Raw genomic sequence first — 22,661 nt, forward strand, 5'->3', positions numbered from 1 at the left:
AGCCCAAGCCTAAACGTGCCTGGGTGGCCCGTCAGCCCGCTTCCAAATCTGATAAGCCTGCGGCATGACGGGCGGGCCTCCTCCTGGGGAATCCTAGGGTGGGAGGCCGACTTCTACAGTTTACCCAAGTGTGGTTGGAAACCACTTCAGACGCTTGGGTGCGGAAAGTCGTCTATCGCGGATACGCTATTTCCTTCAAGAATAGTCCCCCTCCTCGCTGTTGCCTGACAGACATCACCTTGGTTCAGAAGAAGGCAACTACTCTACGCTTGGTGGTACAATCCCTCCTGGACACCGGAGTGGTGGTATCTGTGCCTCTGGCTCAGATGGGCAGGGGGTACTATTCAACGCTGTTCCTAGTCCCCAAACCGAATGGTTCCTCTCGGCCCATTCTCAACCTCAAATCATTGAACAAATTTGTGAAGGAGTTCAAGTTTCATATGGAAACCCTTCGCTCTATTGTACTGGCTCTGGAACTAGGGGACTATATGGTATCCCTGAATATTCAGGATGCTTACCTGCATATCCCTGTTGCCATGTCACATCAGCAATACCTACGGTTTGCTATTGGCAATCTCCATTACCAATTCTGGGCCTTACCGTTTGGTCTGACTACGGCCTCTCGATTTTTCACCAAAGTCATGGCGGTTATGATAGCTTCGCTCCACCGTCGGGGCATCAGGATTCTACCGTATCTGGACAACTTGCTGATCCTGGCTCATCAACTGGAAGAAATCCTCCCTGGTCCCTGCCCAGAGCAGGGTACACCTGGGAGCGTTGTTGGACACATAAATCCAGAGGTTGTTTTTGTCACAGGAAAAAGTCCTGAAACTTCAAGACAAGATACATTACTTCCTCTCTCGCCCACGTGTGTCGATAAACTCGGCAATGCAAGTACTAGGCCTCATGGTGTCGGCTTTCGACATGGTGGAGTACGCTCAATTTCTTTCCCGCCCTCTACAGAAACTGGTTCTTGCCAAATGGGACGGCCTGCCTCACCGAATCAGGTCTCAAATGATATCCTTGTCTCCGGAGGTCCGTCTGTCCCTGATCTGGTGGCTACAGGACCAACGGTTGAGCAGGGATTGTCCCTTCTGGATCTCCAACTGGGTACTTCTGACGACTGATGCCAGTCTGAAGGGTTGGGGCGCGGTGTTGGAGCAACACTCTCTCCAGGGTTGGTGGACCAGGAAGGAGTCTCTCCTCCCAATAAACATTCTGGAGTTGCGGGTGTTCAATGCTCTGAAACTGGCCCAGCATCTGGTACAGAACAGGCCTGTTCAAGTACATAATTCATCAAGGCAGCACTCGATGCCGCATGGCAATGATGGAAGTGTCAAAGATTCTTCAATGGGCGGAACGCCATCTGCCAGCCATATCGACAATATTCATTCCGGGGGTCCACAAACGGGGAAGTGGACTTCCTCAGTCGTCAGGACGTTCACACCGGAGAGTGGAGCCTCCATCCAGAAGAATTTCAACCCCTAGTGGACAAGTGGGGCCTACCAGACGTAAACCTGATGGCGCCTCGACACAATCACGAGGGTTCCGGTCTTCGGAGCAAGAACAAGGGGTCCTCAAGCAGCATTCGTGGATGCACTGGCGATTCCATGGAACTTTCGGCTGCCGTATGTGTTCCCTCATGTGTCACTCCTGCCAAGAGTAATACGGAAGTTCAAGCAGGAAGGAGGAATCCTGATTCTCATAGCTCCAGGTTGGCCCAGACGGCACTGGTTCTCAGACCTACAGTGTCTCTCGCTAGAGCGTCCCCTTCTACTTCAACAACGACCAGACCTCCTCGTGCAGGGCCCTTGTGTTTACCAGGATTTGGCCGGACTGGCTTTGACGGCGTGGCTCTTGAAGCTTCCGTACTGAGGGCCAAGGGATTCCCTGAGGCGGTCGTTCAAACTTAGTTGAAGGCCCGTAAGCCGGCTTCTGCTTGGATTTATCATAGGGTCTGGAATTCTTACTTTGCTTGGTGCGCGTCTAATAACCACAACATTTACAAGTTTAGTACGGCCAAACTTTTGGCCTTCCTGCAACAGGGCCTGGACTTGGGCCTTCGTCTGGCCTCCCTCAAAGTTCACATTTCTGCCTTGTCGGTATGGTTTCAGAGAAAGATTGCTACCCTGCCTGATCATACTTTCACTCAGGGTGTTTTACGGATTCAACCTCCTTATGTACGACCTGTGCCGCCCTTGAGATTTGTCGGTGGTTCTGGAGGCCTTGCAAGAGTCTCCGTTTGAACCTCTTGCATCTGCTGACCTTAAGTGGCTTTCCCTTAAGGTCTTCTCTTTTGCTGGCTATTGCCTCTGCTAGAAGGGTCTCGGACTTAGGTGCCTTATCCTGTAAGTCCCCTTATCTGATTTTTCATTGTGACCGGCAGTTCTTAGAAGGCGCCCTGGTTATTTACTTAAGGTGGTGTCTTCCTTCCACCTTAACCAGGAGATTGTGGTTCCGGCCTTTAGTTCTCCTGAGATGTCCTCCAAAGAAGGGTCATTGGATGTGGTACGGACTCTTCGTATCTATGTGAAAAGGACAGCCTCAGTTAGGAAGTCTGATTCTCTCTTTGTACTGTTTGGTTTTCACAAACGTGGCTGGCCTGCTAGCAAGAAGACCCTGGCCAGATGGATTAGAATGGTGATTGCACATGCTTATGTACAGGCTGGCCTTCCAGCTCCTGCTACCATCAAAGCCCATTCTATTCGGTCTGTAGGACCTTCTTGGGCGGCCCGCCGTGGTGCGACCCTTGAACAATTGTGCAAGGCGGCTACGTGGTCCTCGGTGAACACGTTCATAAGGTTCTATGCCTTCGATACTTCCGCCTCCTAGGATGCTTCCTTTGGACGCCGATTTCTTGTGCCCGCTACAGTGCATCCCCTCCCATAAGGAACTGCTTTAGGACATCCCCGATGTTATTCCCTGTGGAATACCAGTGTACCCCTACTGCAGAAAAGGAGATTTATGGTAAGAACTTACCTTTGTTAAATCTCTTTCTGCGAGGTACACTAAATTCCACAGGGCGCCCACCCTGACGCACTTAGCTTCTTTAGGTTGGTATTGCATTAGCCGCTGATACCTTCTCCTGTTGTGAGAATGTGATGTTTGTGGCTACTAACTGTTGTCACTTTTACCTGCTACTGCATTGGACTGGTTAACAAAACTGAGCTCCTGTACATGGAGGTGGGGTTATATAGGAGGCGGCGCTATGCATCTTGGGAACAGTCAAAGCTTTTAGCCTGTTGGTGCCTTGGATCAAGATCCAACTCTACACCCCGATGTTATTCCCTGTGGAATCCAGTGTATCTCGCAGAAAGAGATTTAACAAAGGTAAGTTCTTACCATAAATCTCCTTATTATTATACAGGGGTAGCAGCCTGTGGTGTCCTGTTAGTATTATTATACAAGGGGAGCAGCCTATGGTGTCCTGTTAGTAGTATTATACAGGGGGAGCAGCCTGTGGTGTCCTGTTCGTAGTATTATACAGGGGGAGCAGACTGTGGTGTCATGTTGTTGTTGTTGTTGTTGTTGTTGTTGTTGTTATTATAATATAGGTGGATCGGCCTGTGGAGTCCTGTTGTTATTATTATTATACAGGGAGAGCAGCCTGTGGTGTCCTGTTATTATTATTATACAGGGAGAGCAGCCTGTGGTGTCCTGTTATTATTATTATTATTATTATTATTATTATACAGGGTGAGCAGCCTGTTGGTGTCCTGTTAGTATCATTGTACAAGAAGAGCGGCCTGTGGTGTCCTGTTGTTGTTTTCTCATACGTCCTAGAGGATGCTGGGGTCCACTTCAGTACCATGGGGTATAGACGGTTCCGCAGGAGCCATGGGCACTTTAAGACTTTTCAAGGGTGTGAACTGGCTCCTCCCTCTATGCCCCTCCTCCAGACCTCAGTTTAAAAAATTTGCCCAGGCAGACTGGATGTACTACTAGAGTTTCTCTGAAAGACTTTATTAGGTTTTTCTCTAACGTCCTAGTGGATGCTGGGGACTCCGTCAGGACCATGGGGAATAGCGGCTCCGCAGGAGACAGGGCACAAAAGCAAGCTTTTAGGATCACATGGTGTGTACTGGCTCCTCCCCCCATGACCCTCCTCCAAGCCTCAGTTAGGTTTTTGTGCCCGTCCGAGAGGGTGCAATCTAGGTGGCTCTCCTAAAGAGCTGTTTAGAAAAGTTTTTTTTTAGGTTTCAATCTCAGTGATTCCTGCTGGCAACAGGATCACTGCATCGAGGGACTTAGGGGAGAGATTTCCAACTCACCTGCGTGCAGGATGGATTGGAGTCTTAGGCTACTGGACACTTAGCTCCAGAGGGAGTCGGAACACAGGTCAGCCTGGGGTTCGTCCCGGAGCCGCGCCGCCGATCCCCCTTACAGACGCTGAAGAGACGGCAGAACGGAGGTCCGGAAAACAGGCGGCAGAAGACTCCACAGTCTTCATGAAGGTAGCGCACAGCACTGCAGCTGTGCGCCATTGTTGTCACACGGCTCACTGACTCAGTCACGGAGGGTGCAGGGCGCTGCTGGGGGCGCCCTGGGCAGCAATATAATTACCTTTAGTGGCAAAATAAATACATCACATATAGCCATTAAGGCTATATGTATGTATTTTAACCCAGGCCAGTTTATTAAAAACCGGGAGAAGAAGCCCGCCGGAAAAGGGGCGGAGCTTATTCTCCTCAGCACTCAGCGCCATTTTCCTGCTCAGCTCCGCTGGTGAGGAAGGCTCCCAGGACTCTCCCCTGCACTGCACTACAGAAACAGGGTAACAAAGAGAAGGGGGGCATAAATTGGCGATATTTATATATTAAGAGCGCATATATAGTAAACAACACCTTCTAGGGTTGTTTATATACATTTATAGCGCTTTTGGTGTGTGCTGGCAAACTCTCCCTCTGTCTCCCCAAAGGGCTAGTGGGTCCTGTCCTCTATCAGAGCATCCCCTATGTGTGTGCTGTATGTCGGTACGTGTGTGTCGACATGTATGAGGAAAATATTGGTGAGGAGGCGGAGCAAATTGCCTGTAATGGTGATGTCACTCTCTAGGGAGTCGACACCGGAATGGATGGCTTATTTATGGAAATTACGTGACAATGTCAACACGCTGCAAGCCGGTTGACGACATGAGAGGGCCGGCGAACAAATTAGTATCTGTCCAGGCGTCTCAAACACCGTCAGGGGCTGTAAAATGCCCATTTACCTCAGTCGGTCGACACAGACCCAGACACGGACACTGATTTCAGTGTCGACGGTGAAGAAACAAACGTATTTTCTTTTAGGGCCACACGTTAAGGGCAATGAAGGAGGTGTTACATATTTCTGATACTCCAAGTACCACAAAAAAGGGTATTATGTGTGAGGTGAAAAAACTACCTGTAGTTTTTCCTGAATCAGATAAATTAAATGCGTGGGTTTCCCCCGATAGAAAATTATTGGCGGTATACCCTTTCCCGCCAGAAGTTAAGGCGCGGTGGGAAACACCCCTCAGGGTGGATAAGGCGCTCACACGCTTATCAGAACAAGTGGCGGTACCATCTACGGATAGGGCCGTACTTAAGGAGCCAGCTGATAGGAGGCTGAAAAATATCCTAAAAAGTATACACACACATGCTGGTGTTATACTGCGACCAGCGATCGCCTCAGCCTGGATGTGCAGAGCTGAGGTGGCTTGGTCGGATTCCCTGACTAAAAATATTGATACCTTTGACAGGGACAGTATTTTATTGACTATAGAGCATTTAAAGGATGCATTTCTATATATGCGAGATGCGCAGAGGGATATTTGCACTCTGGCATCAAGAGTAAATGCGATGTCCATATCTGCAAGAAGATGTTTATGGACACGACAGTGGTCAGGTGATGCAGATTCCAAACGGCACAAAGATGTATGGCCGTATAAAGGGGAGGAGTTATTTGGGGTCGGTCCATGGGACCTGGTGGCCAGGGCAACTGCTGGAAAATCCACCGTTTTTTACCCTAAGTCACATCTCTGCAGAAAAAGACACCGTCTTTTCAGCCTCAGTCCTTTCGTCCCTATAAGAGTCATATCTGCCCAGGGATAGAGGAAAGGGAAGAAGACTGCAGCAGGCAGCCCATTCCCAGGAACAGAAGCCCTCCACCGCTTCTACCAAGTTCTCAGCATGACGCTGGGACCGTACAGGACCCCTGGATCCTACAAGTAGTATCCAAGGGGTACAGATTGGAATGTCGAGAGGTTTCCCCCCTCGCAGGTTCCTGTAGTCTGCTGTACCAATGTCTCCCTCCGACAGGGAGGCAGTATTGAAAACAATTCACAAGCTGTATTCCCAGCAGGTGATAATAAAATTACCCCTCCGACAACAAGGAAAGGGGTATTACTCCACACTATATGGTGGTACTGAAGGCTAGGTGAGACCTATTCTAAATCTGAAAAATTTGAACACTTACAAGGGTTCAAATCCAGATAGAGTCACTCAGAGCAGTGATAGCAAAGAACAAGGGGACTATATGGTGTCCCGGGACATCAGGGATGCTTACCTCCATGTCCCAAAATTTGCCTTTTCTCACCAAGGGTACCTCAAGTTCGTGGTACAGAACTGTCACTATCAGTTTCAAGACGATGCCGTTGGATTGTCCAAGGCACCCCGGGGTCCTTACCAAGGTAATGACCGAAAGGAGGATTCGTCTTCAAAGAAAATGGACGACCTCCTGATAAGAACAAGGTCCAGAGAACAGTTGGAGGTCGGAGTAGCACTATCTCAAGTAGTTCTACGACAGCACGGGTGGATTCTAAATATTCCAAAACCGCAGTTGTTCCGACGACACGTCTGCTGGTCCTAGGGATGATTTTGGACACAGTCCAGGAAAAGGTGTTTCTCCCAGAGGAGAAAGCCAGGGAGTTATCCGAGCTAATCGGGATCCTCCTAAAACCAGGAAAAGTGTCAGTGCATCATTGCACAAGAGTCCTGGTAAAAAAAAAAAAAAAATGGTGGCTTATTACGAAGCGCTTCCATTCGGCAGATTTCACGCAAGAACTCTTCAGTGGGATCTGCTGGACAAATGGTCCGGATCGCATCTTCAGATGCATCAGCGGATAACCCTATATCCAAGGACAAGGGTGTCTCTCCTGTGGTGATTACAGAGTGCTCATCTTCTAGAGGGCCGCAGATTCGGCATTCAGGATTGGATGCTCGTGACCACGGAGGCCAGCCTGAGAGGCTGGGGAGCAGTCACACAAGGAGTGTGATCAAGTCTGGAGAATTCTCTCCACATAAATATACTGGAGCTAAGAGCAAAATTTATAATGCTCTAAGCTTAGCAAGACCTCTGCTTCAAGGTCAGCCGGTATTGATCCAGTGGGATAACATCACGGCAGTCGCCCACGTAAACAGAAAGGGCGGCACAAGAAGCAGGAGGGCAGTGGCAAAACTGCAAGGATTTTTCGCTAGGCGGAAAATCATGTGATAGCACTGTCAGCAGTGTTCATTCCGGGAGTGGACGACTGGGAAGCAGACTTCCTCAGCAGGCACGACCTCCACCCGGGAGAGTGGGAACTTCATCGGGAAGTTTTCCGCATGATTGGGAACCGTTGGGAAAGACCAAAGGTGGACATGATGGCGTCCCGCCCGAACAAAAAATGGGACAGGTATTGCGCCAGGTCACGAGACCTTCAGGCGATAGCTGTGGACGTCCTGGTAACACCGTGGGTGTAACAGTCGGTGTATGTGTTCCCTCCTCTGCTTCTCATAACCAAGGTATTGAGAATTAAAAGACATAGAGGAGTAAGAACTATACTCGTGGCTCCGGATTGGCCAAGAGGGACTTGGTAACCGGAACTTCAAGAGATGCTCACAGAGGACTAATGGCCTCGGGAGCTAAGAAGGGATTTGCTTTCAGCAAGTACCATGTCTGTTCCAAGAGGAACCGTGGCATCGGCCTTTAAGAAAGGACCTGCTCCAGCAGGGACCTTGTCTGTTCCAAGACTTACCGCGACTGCGTTTGACGGCATGGCGGTTTGAACGCCGGATCCTAAGGGAAAAGGCATTCCGGAAGAGGTCATACCTACCCTGGTCAAAGCCAGGAAGGAGGTGACCGCACAACGTTATCACCACATGTGGTAAAAATATGTTGCGTGGGTGAGGCCAGGAAGGCCCCACGAAAAAATTTCAACTAGGTCGATTTCTGCACTTCCTGCAAACAGGAGTGTCTATGAGCCTCAAATTGGGGTCCATTAAGGTTCAAGTTTCGGCCCTATAGATTTTCTTCCAAAAAGAATTGGCTTCAGTTCCTGAAGTCCAGACGTTTGTCAAGGGAGTATTGCATATACAGCCCTTGTGTGCCTCCAGTGGCACCGTGGGATCTCAACGTAGTGTTGGGATTCCTAAAATCATATTGGTTTGAACCACTCAAATCTGTGGATTTGAAATATCTCACATGGAAAGTGACCATGCTGTTGGCCCTGGCCTCGGCCAGGCGATTGTCAAAATTGGCGGCTTTGTCTTACAAAAGCCCATATTTGATTTTCCATTCGGACAGGGCAGAACTGCGGACTCGTCCCCAGTTTCTTCCTAAGGTGGTGTCAGCGTTTCACCTGAAACAACCTATTGTGGTGCCTGCGGCTACTAGGGACTTGGAGGACTCCAAGTTGCTAGACGTTGTCAGGGCCCTGAAAATATATATATATATATATATATATATATAATTCCAGGACGGCTGGAGTCAGAAAGTCTGACTTGCTGTTTATATTGTAGGCACCCAAAAAGCTGGGTGCTCCTGCTTCTAAGCAGACTATTGCTCGTTGGATTTGTAGTACAATTCAGCTTGCACATTCTGTGGCAGGCTTGCCACAGCCAAAAATATGTAAATGCCCATTCCACAAGGAAGGTGGGCTCATCTTGGGCGGCTGCCCGAGGGGTCTCGGCTTTACAACTTTGCCGAGCAGCTACTTGGTCAGGGGCAAACACGTTTGCTAAATTCTACAAATTTGATACCCTGGCTGAGGAGGACCTGGAGTTCTCTCATTCGGTGCTGCAGAGTCATCCGCACTCTCCCGCCCGTTTGGGAGCTTTGGTATAATCCCCATGGTCCTGACGGAGTCCCCAGCATCCACTAGGACGTTAGAGAAAATAAGATTTTACTTGCCGATAAATCTATTTCTCATAGTCCGTAGTGGATGCTGGGCGCCCATCCCAAGTGCGGATTGTCTGCATTACTTGTACATAGTTATTGTTACAAAAAAAAAAAAAAAAATCGGGTTATTATTGTTGTGAGCCATCTTTTTTAGAGGCTACTTCATTGTTATCATACTGTTAACTGGGTTCAAATCACAAGTTGTACGGTGTGATTGGTGTGGCTGGTATGAGTCTTACCCGGGATTCAAGATCCTTCCTTATTGTGTACGCTCGTCCGGGCACAGTACCTAACTGAGGCTTGGAGGAGGGTCATGGGGGGAGGAGCCAGTACACACCATGTGATCCTAAAAGCTTGCTTTTGTGCCCTGTCTCCTGCGGAGCCGCTATTCCCCATGGTCCTGACGGAGTCCCCAGCATCCACTACGGACTATGAGAAATAGATTTATCGGCAAGTAAAATCTTATTTTTATTTTCAGGGAGACCTGCTGGCAACAGTCTCACTGCTTCGTGGGACTTAGGAGGGAGAAGTAGGAACCAACTTCTTGAGAGTTTAATGGCTCTGCTTCTGGCTGACAGGACACCATTAGCTCCTGAAGGGTACTGAACGCTGGGTGCGCCTAGATGCTCACTCCCACAGCCTGCCATCACCCCCCCTTACAGAGCCAGAAGACAGGTGAGTGTTAGAAGAAAAGAAGACTCTTTTCCAGTGTGACGGCTGATAGAGGTACCGCGCAGCAAGCGGGAACGCTGCGCGCCATGCTCCCACTACACACAGGCACGGCAGGGCGCAGGGGGGGGGCACTCTGAGCAGCATGAAATCCTCTTAAATAACTGGCAGCTAGGGGACATATAGTGCGGTGGCACAGTCCTACCCCCGCCAGTATAAATATTCTGTAAAACGGACTGGAGAGAAGAGCGCCATTCCCGGGGCGGGGCTTCTTCCTCAGTCAGCCAGCACATTACTCAGCGCCGTTTTTCTCTCAGAGAACGCTGGTCCTTCCTTCACTACTGAAAGTATCAGGGTGCAAAACGGGGGGAGGGGGGGCACAGTGCAAATTGTTGCTTTGTATTTATTATTATTATTATATGGTAAAAGCGCTGCAGGTCTGTGGGCACTATTGTTTTCACAGGCTCTGTGTTACTGGTGCTGGGTTGTGAGCTGGCAAATCCTCTCTGTGTCCCTCTGACAGATTTTACTGTGGGTCTGTCCCCTATAAGCCTGGGTGTCTGTGGTGTGTTTGGTACACGTGTGTGACATGTCTGAGGCAGAGTGCTCTTCCCCGGAGGAAGCTGTACTAGGGACACAGTATTGTAATGTGGTGGCCCTGTCGGCACCACCTGAACCTGAATGGGTGAAAGATTTGCGTGATAGTGTGAATCATATCGGGAAACAGACCTGGAGTAAATCTGTGGAGGATGTAATGTTACAAAGCTCTGCTTTTTGCTCCACAGGAGACCCCTCGGGGTCGCATAAAAGATCATTTGCCCAGATAATTCACACTCATACCGACACGGACTCTAATTCCTGTGTCGACCCTAGTGTTTCCAGAATAGATCCAAAATTAGCTAAGAGCATTCAGTACATGATTGTAGCTATAAAGGATGCCTTAAACGTTGAGGAGACCCCTTCTTTACCTGAAAAGAAGGTGTACCTTTATAAAGAAAGGAAGGTTGAGGTAGATTTTCCTCCTTCTCATGAACTAAACACCGTCTTTGAGAGGGTCTGGAAAAACCCTGAAAAGAAATGTCAAATTCCCAAAAGAATTCAGGTTGCTTATCCCTTCCCGGCAGAGGACAGGAGAAGGTGGGAGTCGCCCCCCGTTCTGGACAGAGCCCTGTCACGATTAACTAAAAAGGTGGCTCTCCCCGCACCTGGGACAGCGGCCCTTAAGGAGCAGGCGGATCACAAAATGGAAAACACATTGAAAATCTATTTATGTGACCAATGGTACACTGCTCAGACCTACCATTGCCTGAGCATGGGTAAGTAGTGCTATTGAAAAGTGGTCGGATAACTTGTCATCCGATAGACACCCTAGATAAGGATGAGATTCTCCTAACGTTGGGTCATATAAAAGAAGCTGCAGCATACATGCGTGACGCCATGAGAGATATTGGGCTCTTGGGATCAAGGGCCGCTACCATGGCGGTCTCGGCTAGGAGGTCACTGTGGATTCACCAATGGAATGCTGATGCAGATTCAAAAAAGAATATGGAGTCTCTCCCCTATAAAAGAGAGCCTTATTTGGTGACGGCCTAGATGCTTTGGTTTCTGCGGCTACTGCAGGTAAGTCGACTTTCTTGCCCTATGCTCCTGCACAATCCAAAAAGACGCATCACTCTCAGATGCACTCCTTTCGGCCCAATAGGTACAAAAGAGGTAAAGGTTCCCCTTTCTTGGCGAGTAGAGGAAGGGGAAGAGGAAACGGATCCGCAGCTTCTTCAGGATCACAGGAGCAGAAATCATCACCTGCTTCTGCCAAATCTACTGCATGACGCTGGAGCTCCCTTACGGGAGTCCGCCCCGGTGGGGGCACGTCTGAAACTTTTCAGTCAGTACTGGGTTCATTCTGCCCTGGACCCGTGGTTTTTACAAATCGTGTCCCACGGGTACAAACTGGAGTTTCTAGACATTCCCCCATGCCGATTTTTCAAATTGGCCTTACGAGTTTCTCTCCCAGACAGGGATGTAGTCAGCACAGCAACTCAAAAATTATGTCAGGATCAGGTCATTATCCTAGTTCCTCTGTCACAACAGGGAGAGAGGTCTTATTCAAGCCTCTTTGTTGTTCCAAAGCCGGTCGGCTCAGTTAGGCCGATCCTAAACCTGAAATCCCTAAATTTCTACCTGAAGGGATTCAAATTCAAGTTGGAATCTCTCAGGGCAGTGATCTCCAGCCTGGGGAAAGGAGATTTCATGGTGTCAGTGGACATAAAAGATGCCTACTTACATGTTCCCATTTATCCTCCGCATCAGGCTTATCTGAGATTCGCGATACAGGATTGTCATTACCATTTCAGACGTTGCCGTTTGGTCTCTCCACGGCACCAAGAGTTTTTCACCAAGGTGATGGCGGAGATGATGGTCCTCCTTCGACAGAAGGGAGTCAATATAATTCCTTACCTGGACGATCTCCTAATATAGTCAAGATCCAAGGACAGATTGGTGCAGAACATTGCACTCTACCTGACAGTACTTCAACAACACGGTTGGATCATAAACTTTCCAAAGTCACAGTTGATACCGACAGCAAGATTGTCATTTCTGGGAATGATACTGGACACAGAACTACAGAGTTTTTCTTCCAGTGGAAAAAGCTCTGGAGACCCAGAGACTGGTCAAACAAATTTTGAAACCAGCAAGAGTGTCGATTCATCAATGCATTCGGTTGTTGGGAAAGATGGTAGCGGCCTACGAGGCCATATAGTTTGGCAGATTCGATGCCAGAGTATTCCAGTGGGACCTGTTGGACAAATGGTCCGGATCCCACTTACACATGCACCAGAGGATAATCCTGTCATCCAAAGCCAGAATTTCACTTCTGTGGTGGCTGCACAGCTCTCACCTACTAGAGGGACGCAGGTTCGGGATTCAGGACTGGGTCCTAGTGACCACGGATGCAAGACTCCGAGGCTGGGGAGCAATCACACAGGGAGTAAGCTTCCAAGGAAGGTGGTCAAGTCAGGAGTCTTGTGATAAAGCTGATTCTATACCTTATAACACAAGCTATTTACTGTATATCGTGAAGCCGTAATGGCCGCTGAACCTCGTGCACGTGCTACGCACTCCGTACGCTATTTGCGTATGAAGACCTCGCACGTGGTACGCAAGTTACGTACACACGCTGCGCTGGGTGTACGGAATACACACAGCGAGCGTACACACAGATGATAACCTTTTAAACCTTACACAGAGTATGATTATACTATAATTCTTAGTGTTGAGATACTGTAAAGATATAACGCTGCTTAACCTTGTTATTTCAAAAGCTGCTTGAGCGATTGAGACGCTCCGAATACCCTCAGCAATGTAATAAACACACAATACCTTGCTAAGGCTCCAAAACCTTTACTAACGAGATTAGTTATATCAAAAGGGGAAACACAGTTAACATTTCATACACTACAGGCTAACATTAATATCTAACAGAATAACTACACATGAATATACAATAGCGGCACAATCGCAAACACAAATACATAGACTAAGAATGAATGGCTAACATTGAACGGGTAACAAAGTGGCCACAGAGAAACATACCATACGGGGAACACTCGCCAGCGCAACCGGATCCAGTCCTCCAATTATCAGAGATAAATGTTGATGAGAGAGAGTACTGGCCGGTCTGGGGATAGTGGCCTTTATATACACAACATACAGTACACTACAAAGGGCCCTACAATCTTATTGTTCATTGGACACAGGAATGTCTCTCTGCACTGTAACAAAAGGTCATAGGTGGATTTGAACAGGTGGGCTGTGACTATTACAAACTGCTCAGGTGGAAGGGAATCTCAGGATTCCCGCCGCATGGATAATGAAACGCAAATATAGTAAATGTCCAGAAACTACTAATAGACATAACTATACGCAGGAGCGATTAATCTTTACCTAACCAACACCGGATTGTTACTAATAAAATACTCTTCGGTTAGGTACCAGACACCACTGTTCAACCTTTGTCAGACCCTTTGTATCATGAAAAGAGGGATTCCCAAGTCCATGAACCAGTCATATTAAACAAACTTACAGTTATTATTAAGGGGAACATTACCTATAAAACATACTATTTGGATTTGTTATGTAACGATTGAGTCGCCCGCTAGACGCACACAAACTCTACCGTAAATGCACATACCACGCGCCCGAGCGCACGGCCGTGGAGGCGCCGGCACGCAACTGCGAATATGCGCACGCACGGGAGAGAATGTGCAGCGGGCAAGCGCATGGGGTGAATATATGGCAACGTGTAGCATGATATTTTTCTGACTTTGACACTTGTCTTCACATAGACGTTCTGGAGTTAAGAGCCATTTACAACGGCCTTCTACAAGCGGAACATCTTCTTCAAGATCTACCTATACAGATCCAGTTGGACAATGTAACAGCAGTAGCGTACGTAAACAGTCAGGCAACTGGGAAGCAGACTTCCTCAGCAGACCAGATCTCCATCCAGGAGAGTGGGGCCTCCACCAAGAAGTCTTCGCAGAGGTGACAAGTCGTTGGGGAGTTTCCTCAAGTAGACGTGATGGCATCTCGTCTCAACAAGAAGCTTCAGAGATATTGTTCCAGGTCGAGGGACCCTCAAGCAATAGCAGTGGATGCACTGGTGACACCGTGGGTGTTTCAGTCGGTGTATGTATTCCCTCCACTTTCTCTCATTCCAACAGTTCTAAAGATCATAAGAAGAACAAAGATTCGAGCAATCCTCATTATCCCAGACTGGCCAAGGAGGGCTTGGTATCCAGATCTTCAGGAATTACTCATAGGAGATCCCTGGCCTCTTCCTTTGCGCAGGGGCCGTGCGTGTATGAAGACTTGCCGCTGCTACGTTTGATGGCATGGCTGTTGAACGCCGGATCCTAGCCCGAAAGGGTATTCCCAGAGAAGTCCTTCCCACACTTATTCAGGCCAGGAAAGGAGTAACGTCAAAACATTACCACCGTATTTGGAGAAAATATGTTTTTTGGTGTGAATCCAAGACGGCTCCAATGGAAGAGTTTCAGCTAGGAAATTTTCTACAGGCAGGTGTGGATGCGGGCCTAAAATTTGGCTCAATTAAGGTACAGATTTCAGCCTTATCAGTTTTCTTTCAGAAACAATTGGCTTCCTTTCCAGAAGTTCAGTCCTTCGTGAAAGGAGTTTTGCACATCCAACCTCCATTTGTGCCTCCAGTGGCACCAAGGGACCTTAACGTGGTGTTGTGGTTCCTTCAATCACATTGGTTTGAACCTTCACAGAAGGTGGAGTTGAAATTCCTCACTTGTAAAGTGGCCATTCTGTTGGCCTTGGCATCCGCAGGGCGGGTGTCTGAGTTAGCGGCCTGGTCTCACAAGAGATTTTATTTGCTCTTCCATGAAGATAGAGCAGAGTTGAGGACTCATCAGCAATTTCTGCCGAAGGTGGTTTCCTCCTTCCACATGAACCAATCTATTGTGGTGCCAGTGGCTACTGACACCTTAGCTGAGTCAATGTCTCTGGATGTGGTCAGAGCTTTGAAGGTTTATGTCACCAGATCGGCTCGGATTAGGAAAACAGTGGCTCTGTTTGTCCTATATGCGCCCAATAAGTTTGGGTGTCCTGCTTCTAAGCAGACCATTGCACTCTGGATCTGTGGTACGATTCAGCATGCTCATTCCACGGCTGGACTACCGATAGCGGAATCGGTGAATGCCCATTCTACTAGAAAGGTGGGCTCGTTCTGGGCGGCTGCCCGGGGGGTCTCGGCGTTACAACTTTGCCTAGCAGCTACTTGGTCAGGGTCAAACACTTTTGCTAAGTTTACAAGTTTGATACCTTGGCCGATAAAAACCTCAAGTTTGGTCAATCGGTGCTGCAGAGTCATCCGCACTCTCCTGCCCGTACTGGAGCTTTGGTATAACCCCATGGTACAGAAGTGGACCCCAGCATCCTCTAGGACGTATGAGAAAATATGATTTTAATACCTACCGGTAAATCCTTTTCTCTTAGTCTGTAGAGGATGCTGGGCGCCCGACCCAGTGCATACTGTATCTGCAGTTATTAGTTTGTGGTTACACACATGTTGTGTTACGTTTCTTTTCAGCTTGTTGCTGCAATTGTTCATGCCTGTTGGCATGTGTTATGTTGAATGCCATGTTGTGCGGCATGGTTGAGGTGTGAGCTGGTATGTCTCTCACCTTAAATTAAATGTAAATCCTTTCCTCGAAATGTCCGTCTCCCTGGGCACAGTTCCTATACTGAGGTCTGGAGGAGGGGCATAGAGGAAGGAGCCAGTTCACACCCTTGAAAAGCCTTAAAGTGCCCATGGCTCCTGCGGCACCGTCTATACCCCATGGTACTAAAGTGAACCCCAGCATCCTCTACGGACTAAGAGAAAAGGATTTACCGGTAGGTATTAAAATCCTATTATTATTATTATTATTATACAGGGTGAGCAGCCTGTGGTGTCCTGTTAGTAGTATTATACAAGGGGCGCGGCCTGTGGTGTCTGGTTACTATAGCAGCAGAGTAATAATAACAGTAATGAGTGGTCACCCTCCGCTGTACACCCAGATTTCCTACTTTAGTTCCTCTCTCCCCACATCTACACTCCGTACTCTCCTGTGTACTCTCCCCTGGTTATCCTGGTCGCCCTGGATAAGGTCACCAGCCAATAGGCTGATGATTATTGGTTGTTGTGGACGTGGTCAACATGGTAAGAAAGTCGACAGTGAAAAGTCCAACGCATGACAGGTCGACAGATGAATAAGTTGACATTACATTTTTTTATGTTTTTGGTGACGTTTTTGCCGTAACATGACCAGGAACCCCAATTAGTGGATTGCGTCCCATTGCGTGGCTCGCTTTGCTTGCCAGGTAAGTATTCCCAATCATGTGTCGACATGTCCAGTGTCAACTTTTTTTTTACTGTATTACTTGTGGGAATAGTTCCTTTTTAGTCGGCATGCCGACTGTTGGGATTTTCAGGATGCAGGAGGAGGTATTGTGACCGGCGGTCACATGACTACATCCCATAATCACAAGTCTACTATGATTTTCTGGAATAAATTTAATAGAATAGTCCAACATCCCTAATTCTCGTGTTTTGTAAATGATTCATGTGGAGCAACTTGCACCAGAAGTGTATCTGGGAGGAATAAGACCCCGGCAAGGAGAGTAGCATTGGTGTAACATTATACAGTACAGCCATATGGAGCTGGGTCACAGGAACCTCTGAGAGATGCCGGCCAGGGCTCTGAGATTCACTCAGGATGGACACGGACAAGAGTCACAAGACTGAGAAGATAATTAATATCACCCTGGAGATCATCTACCTACTGACTGGGGAGGTGAGGGGATCTGGGAGGGTCACAGTGACGTCACTTATATCTATAGTAATAATACAGCGACATCACTGGGGGAGGAGAGGATCTGGTTGCATCACAGTGACATCATATATCTATAGTAATAATACAGGGACATGACTGGGGGATGTGAGGGGATCTGGGAGCAACACTGACATCACACATATAAAAAATATATGTATATAGTAATAATACAGAGACATGACTGGGGAGGTGTGGGGATCTGGGAGCGTTACAGTGACATCACATATCTATAGTAATAATACAGGGACATGGGTGAGGGGGTCTGGGTGCGTCACAGTGACATCACTTATATCTATAGTAATAATACAGGGAAATGACTGGGGAGGTGAGGGGATCTGGGAGTGTTACTGTGACATCACTTATCTACAGTAATAATACAGGAAAATGACTGGGGAGGTGAAGATTTCTGCGAGTGTCACAGTGACATCATATATCTATAGTAATAATACAGGGACATGACTGGGGGAGGTGATGGGATCTGGGAGCGTCACAGTGACATATACATATATATAGTAGAGATGAGTGGGTTCGGTTTTACTCGGTTCTCAAAACGGCATCTTATTGGCTCACGGACGTCACGTATTTTGGATAGCCAATAAGAAATCTACGTATACAACCGAACTGGCGTTAATTCTGGCTTTACACCCGAAACCGCTCATCTCTAATATATAGTAATAATACAGGGACATGACTGGGGAGGTGAGGGGATCTGGGAGTATCACAGTGACATTGCTTATATCTATAGTAATAATAATACAGTGACATGGCTGGGGGGATCAGGGAGCGTCACAGTGATATCTCTAATATCTATAGTAATAATACAGGGACATGACTGGGGAGGTGAGGGGATCTGGGAGTGTCACAGTGATGTCGCTTATAGCTATAGTAATAATACAGGGACATAACTGGGTAGGTGAGGGTATCTGGGAGTGTCATATCAATTGTAATAATAGAGGGACATGACATATCTGTAGTTACAGCTGTAACCAGGGAGCCGATAGCCTCTGTGACTGGATGCTTCCGACGCCCTCACCGACTCGCTTCCGCAGTCACAGAACAGGTATGGGTCACACGGGACCTGGCCTATAAGGGGATTCCAGCTTGCTGTCAGTAACCATCTTTTACTGACTCCACCAACTGTGCAGTGGGCAGGTTCTACAGTACCAGTCAAAAGTTTGGACACACCTTCTCATTCAATGGCTTTTGTGTATTTAAATTATTTTCTACATTGTAGAATAATTCTGAAGACATCAAAACTATGAGAGAACACATATGAAATTATGTTGTAAACAAAAAAGTGTTAAACAAATCCAATTATGTTTTATATTTTAGATTCCTCAAAGAAGCCCCCTTTTTGCTTTGATGACAGCTTTGCACACTCTTGGCATTCTCTCAATCAGCTTCATGAGGTAGTCTCCTGGAATGGTCCATTGATTTACTACTGCTGAAAAATGTACTGATGAAACTAAGCAAAGTATTTTGGAATAGAACCATGTTTGATAGATATCAGAGTAATAAACTGACTCCTAGAGGGCTAAGACCTAATGTTTTTCCAACCTTTGACCGTGAAGAAAGGATGGGAAACTGTTTTACTGGAATGTTCTGAGATCCTTATTAAGATACTGATTAAACATCATGATAGTAAAATAAAACAGTATACGGAGGAAATCTCCACTAATGGAGAGAAATTGAAACAACATGATGGTTTGGAGCAATTCCAAAATACATATCTGAAATATAAACATGAGGTTGAGGTAGCAGAAAAAAATATAATTGAACGAAAACAACAGAAATTCTTAAGAGACAAGAATGACTATCTCAACGGTACCATCTTCAGATGGAGCATAAATAAGACATACAGGAATACAATGAGGGAAAAGGTTTCTCTACAGCAGAGGTAGAGACATCTGAAAGTGAAATGTCAGATCAGTCAACAGTAAGTAATCAGAGATGTTCACAACATTTTTTAGGGGCAGGTCCGAGTGGATAACCAGATACAGGACCCCAAAGAGAACAAGAAGGGGACTCAATAATAAAAAATCAGAGAGAGAGAGAGAGGAGACTGGGGAGGAAACCCACAGCGGAAGTACAACGCCTTCAGGAGATAACTCCAGAGGACACTATGAAAATCATCAATATCAGTGACAGAATTTTAAATGAGCATCATAAAAGTGTGCTTTCCAAAGGACTGTCATTTCCCCCCACTAAAAATATGGATAGATTTATAGTGGAAAAGGACCTGAACCTCTTTGCAAGGAAGATTATGTTGAGGAAATTTTACCACAATAGGGAAAATGATGCCACAACTACTGATATAGGAGAGATGGAAGTAGATGCCATTAGAGCATTGGGAGATCTGCTACAGGAAAATGATGAATATCAAGGAACATGTTCCGAGAACTATCGTGATATGAGTCTAAGAAAGAAATCAACTTTCTTCCTGAACATTAATATTTGTCCACAAGTTAAAATTTACATGGATTTAGTATCCAAGGATTTGGACAATCTTTATAGTGAAGGGAAGAAAATACTGTATCCCAACCTAACGAAATATGAACGGAAAGCTCTGCAGGATATTGAAAAATGGGACGATGTAGAAATCAAATCATCTGATAAGGGTGGTGATGTTGTAATTTGGAGGAAAGATTACTACCTTGAGTAAAAAATTAGGCAATTGAATGGTACATCATGCTATCAAAAATTAATTTTCAATCCCACAGCAAACTTCTTGAAGTGTTATTTACAGCTGATCGAAAAGAGTTATGCCGAAGGAATTATTACTAAGAGGGAAAAATAATTTTTATGGGTGGAGAACCCCAAGGTACCAACCTTCTATATCCTGCTCAAAATACATAAAAATCCTGACAAACAACCCGGAAGACTTATGGTGTCGGGTATGGGAGGCCTTGCTGAAAAGGTAAGTGTGTTTGTGGCTAAACAAGTCAGAAAGTTTGTTACTGAATTACCATCTTATACAAGGGACACCTTGGACATATTGGCCAAAATAGAAAATCTGACAGTAACATCAAGACACATGGCTCTGTACATGCGACGTTGAGTCGCTATATACAAGTATTAATCATGAGAGAGGACTTTGAGCTGTTAAACATTTTCTCAGTATGAGGAATATAAGCAAACTTGACGAATTTACAATTAAACTTTTGGAATTCATTCTAACAAAAAATTATTTTGTTTTCAATGAGAGATTTTATCTCCAGACCCAGGGTACAGCGATGGGTAGTACATGTGCGCCTACGTACGCCAATCTGTACCTCGGGTGGTGGGAGCGTGAATTCGTCATTTTGGATAATAATGACATCTATACGAACCACATAACGGGGTGGTTTTGATATATAGATGACATCCTGATACTGTGGGAAGGAGAGAAGGAGCTCCTAATAGAATTCATCAACATCTTGAATCAAAATGAGTTAAATTTAAAGTTAACTTCAGAAATGAGTCAAACATCTATTACTTTCTTTTCTTGGATTTAGCTATTAAATTGAAGAAGATGGGGCAATTACTACTGATTTGTACAGAAAAGCAACTGCCACAAACAGTTCCCGTCTTCCAGCAACAATACGAGGAGTCCCTAAGGGAGAATTTATAAGGATACGTCGTAACTGCTCAAGTAAAGAAAAACGTGAAAAGAGGGCAAAAGAACTGAAGGAAAGGCTTAAACTGAGGGGGATACAGTAATAAAAGCATCAAAACCAGCTCCAAAATAGCTGCAAATACAGATAGAAAATCTCTCATTCTCCCCAAAAAAGCAATAGCTACAGGAGAACAACAACAGGAAATTAGATTCATGGGAACATTCTGTAATGAACACAGAGATACGAGACATCTTACAGAAACATTGCCATGTGGTAATCATGGATGCAGATATAAAAGTAACCTTGGGAGAAAAGGTGCACACAAGTTGGAGAAAGTCACCAAACATAAAAGATACTTTAGTACACGGCCATTTCCTGCGAGATGGAAAACATCATAAAGACAAAAACATCACGAGGTGCTTTCCTTGTGGAGTATACAACACCTGCCAGTATATTCAACGGGCAAAGAAGATTAAAGACCGTTATGGAAAACAAAGAAAGATACATGCTTATATCAACTGTAAAGCAGGCAATTAAGCATACGCATCATGGAGCATATTAAAAACATCAGGAATGTATCCATAGATCTCTGAGGAGAATCACAGGATCCCACAGTAGGATCAGGTAGGTGGGATTTAGGGTCTCGCCAATATACCAAAGTGACTGTCACTGGGCTGATACTGAGGTGGCAGTGAAGCAAATAAGAGCAAGTAGGTGACACCGTGCTGCAGTGCAGGGGGCAGATCTGGGAGGAGCGTGTCCAATGTCAAATCTGAATTACTCTGTAAGAATAAAACTACCCAGTTCTTGTTGGGCTTCATGTAAAAGCAGCCAGTATTTACCCTGCATGCAATCACAAGGTTTGTCCAGATGCAAAGTTATATAATGTGCAGAGCAGCTGTGTGTGTCTCATACACTGATATACTGTTTCCTCTCAAGTAATAACATCAGGCATTACACTTTATATTCTCTGATCTATTTAGGGGGAACAGCTGACTGATATGAAGATAAATGATATAGACAGAGAAGAAGAGACGTATGTGACTGATATGAAGGCAGAAGATATAGACAGAGAAGAAGAGACGTATGTGACTGATATGAAGGCAGAAGATATAGAGGGAGAAGAAGAGACGTATGTGACTGATATGAAGGCAGAAGATATAGAGGGAGAAGAAGAGACATATGTGACTGATATGAAGGCAGAAGATACAGAAGGAGAAAAAGAGATGTATGTGACTGATATGAAGGCAGAAGATGCAGAGGGAGAAGAAGAGACGTATGTGACTGATATGAAGGCAGAAGATATAGACAGAGAAGAAGAGACGTATGTGACTGATATGAAGGCAGAAGATATAGACAGAGAAGAAGAGACGTATGTGACTGTTATGAAGGCAGAAGATATAGAGGGAGAAGAAGAGACGTATGTGACTGATATGAAGGCAGAAGATATAGAGGGAGAAGAAGAGACGTATGTGACTGATATGAAGGCAGAAGATATAGAGGGAGAAGAAGAGACATATGTGACTGATATGAAGGCAGAAGATACAGAAGGAGAAAAAGAGATGTATGTGACTGATATAATGGCAGAAGATGCAGAGGGAGAAGAAGAGACGTATGTGACTGATATGAAGGCAGAAGATATAGAGGGAGAAGAAGAGACGTATATGATGGGTGATCAGCAGTGTAAGGAGGAGGAAATCCCTACAGATATCAGCATAGGTGAGTAATATACACATCACAATACACACTTCACATAAACTGTATTTCTCTTATGTCCTAGAGGATACTGGGAACCATTTAGTACCGTGGGGTATAGACCGGTCCACTAGGAGCCGTGGGCACTTTATTTGATAGTGTGCGCTGGCTCCTCCCTCTA

General features: G+C 46.2%; 1 protein-coding gene across 1 annotated transcript in view; it reads left to right on the top strand.

Annotated features, from left to right (window-relative positions):
* The window catches only part of LOC135056952 (zinc finger protein 585A-like), a 234,035-nt gene that overhangs the window by 9,261 nt on the left and 202,113 nt on the right, over window positions 1-22,661 (top strand). The window contains exons 2-3 of the mRNA XM_063962741.1: window positions 18,522-18,598; window positions 21,769-22,504. Coding sequence (XP_063818811.1) covers window positions 21,787-22,504 — 718 coding nt within the window. The 5' untranslated portion in view covers window positions 18,522-18,598; window positions 21,769-21,786. The remainder of the gene's footprint in view (window positions 1-18,521; window positions 18,599-21,768; window positions 22,505-22,661) is intronic.

The sequence above is a fragment of the Pseudophryne corroboree genome, chromosome 3, assembly GCF_028390025.1.
Source record: "Pseudophryne corroboree isolate aPseCor3 chromosome 3, aPseCor3.hap2, whole genome shotgun sequence".
Classification (NCBI taxonomy): Eukaryota; Metazoa; Chordata; class Amphibia; order Anura; family Myobatrachidae; genus Pseudophryne; species Pseudophryne corroboree.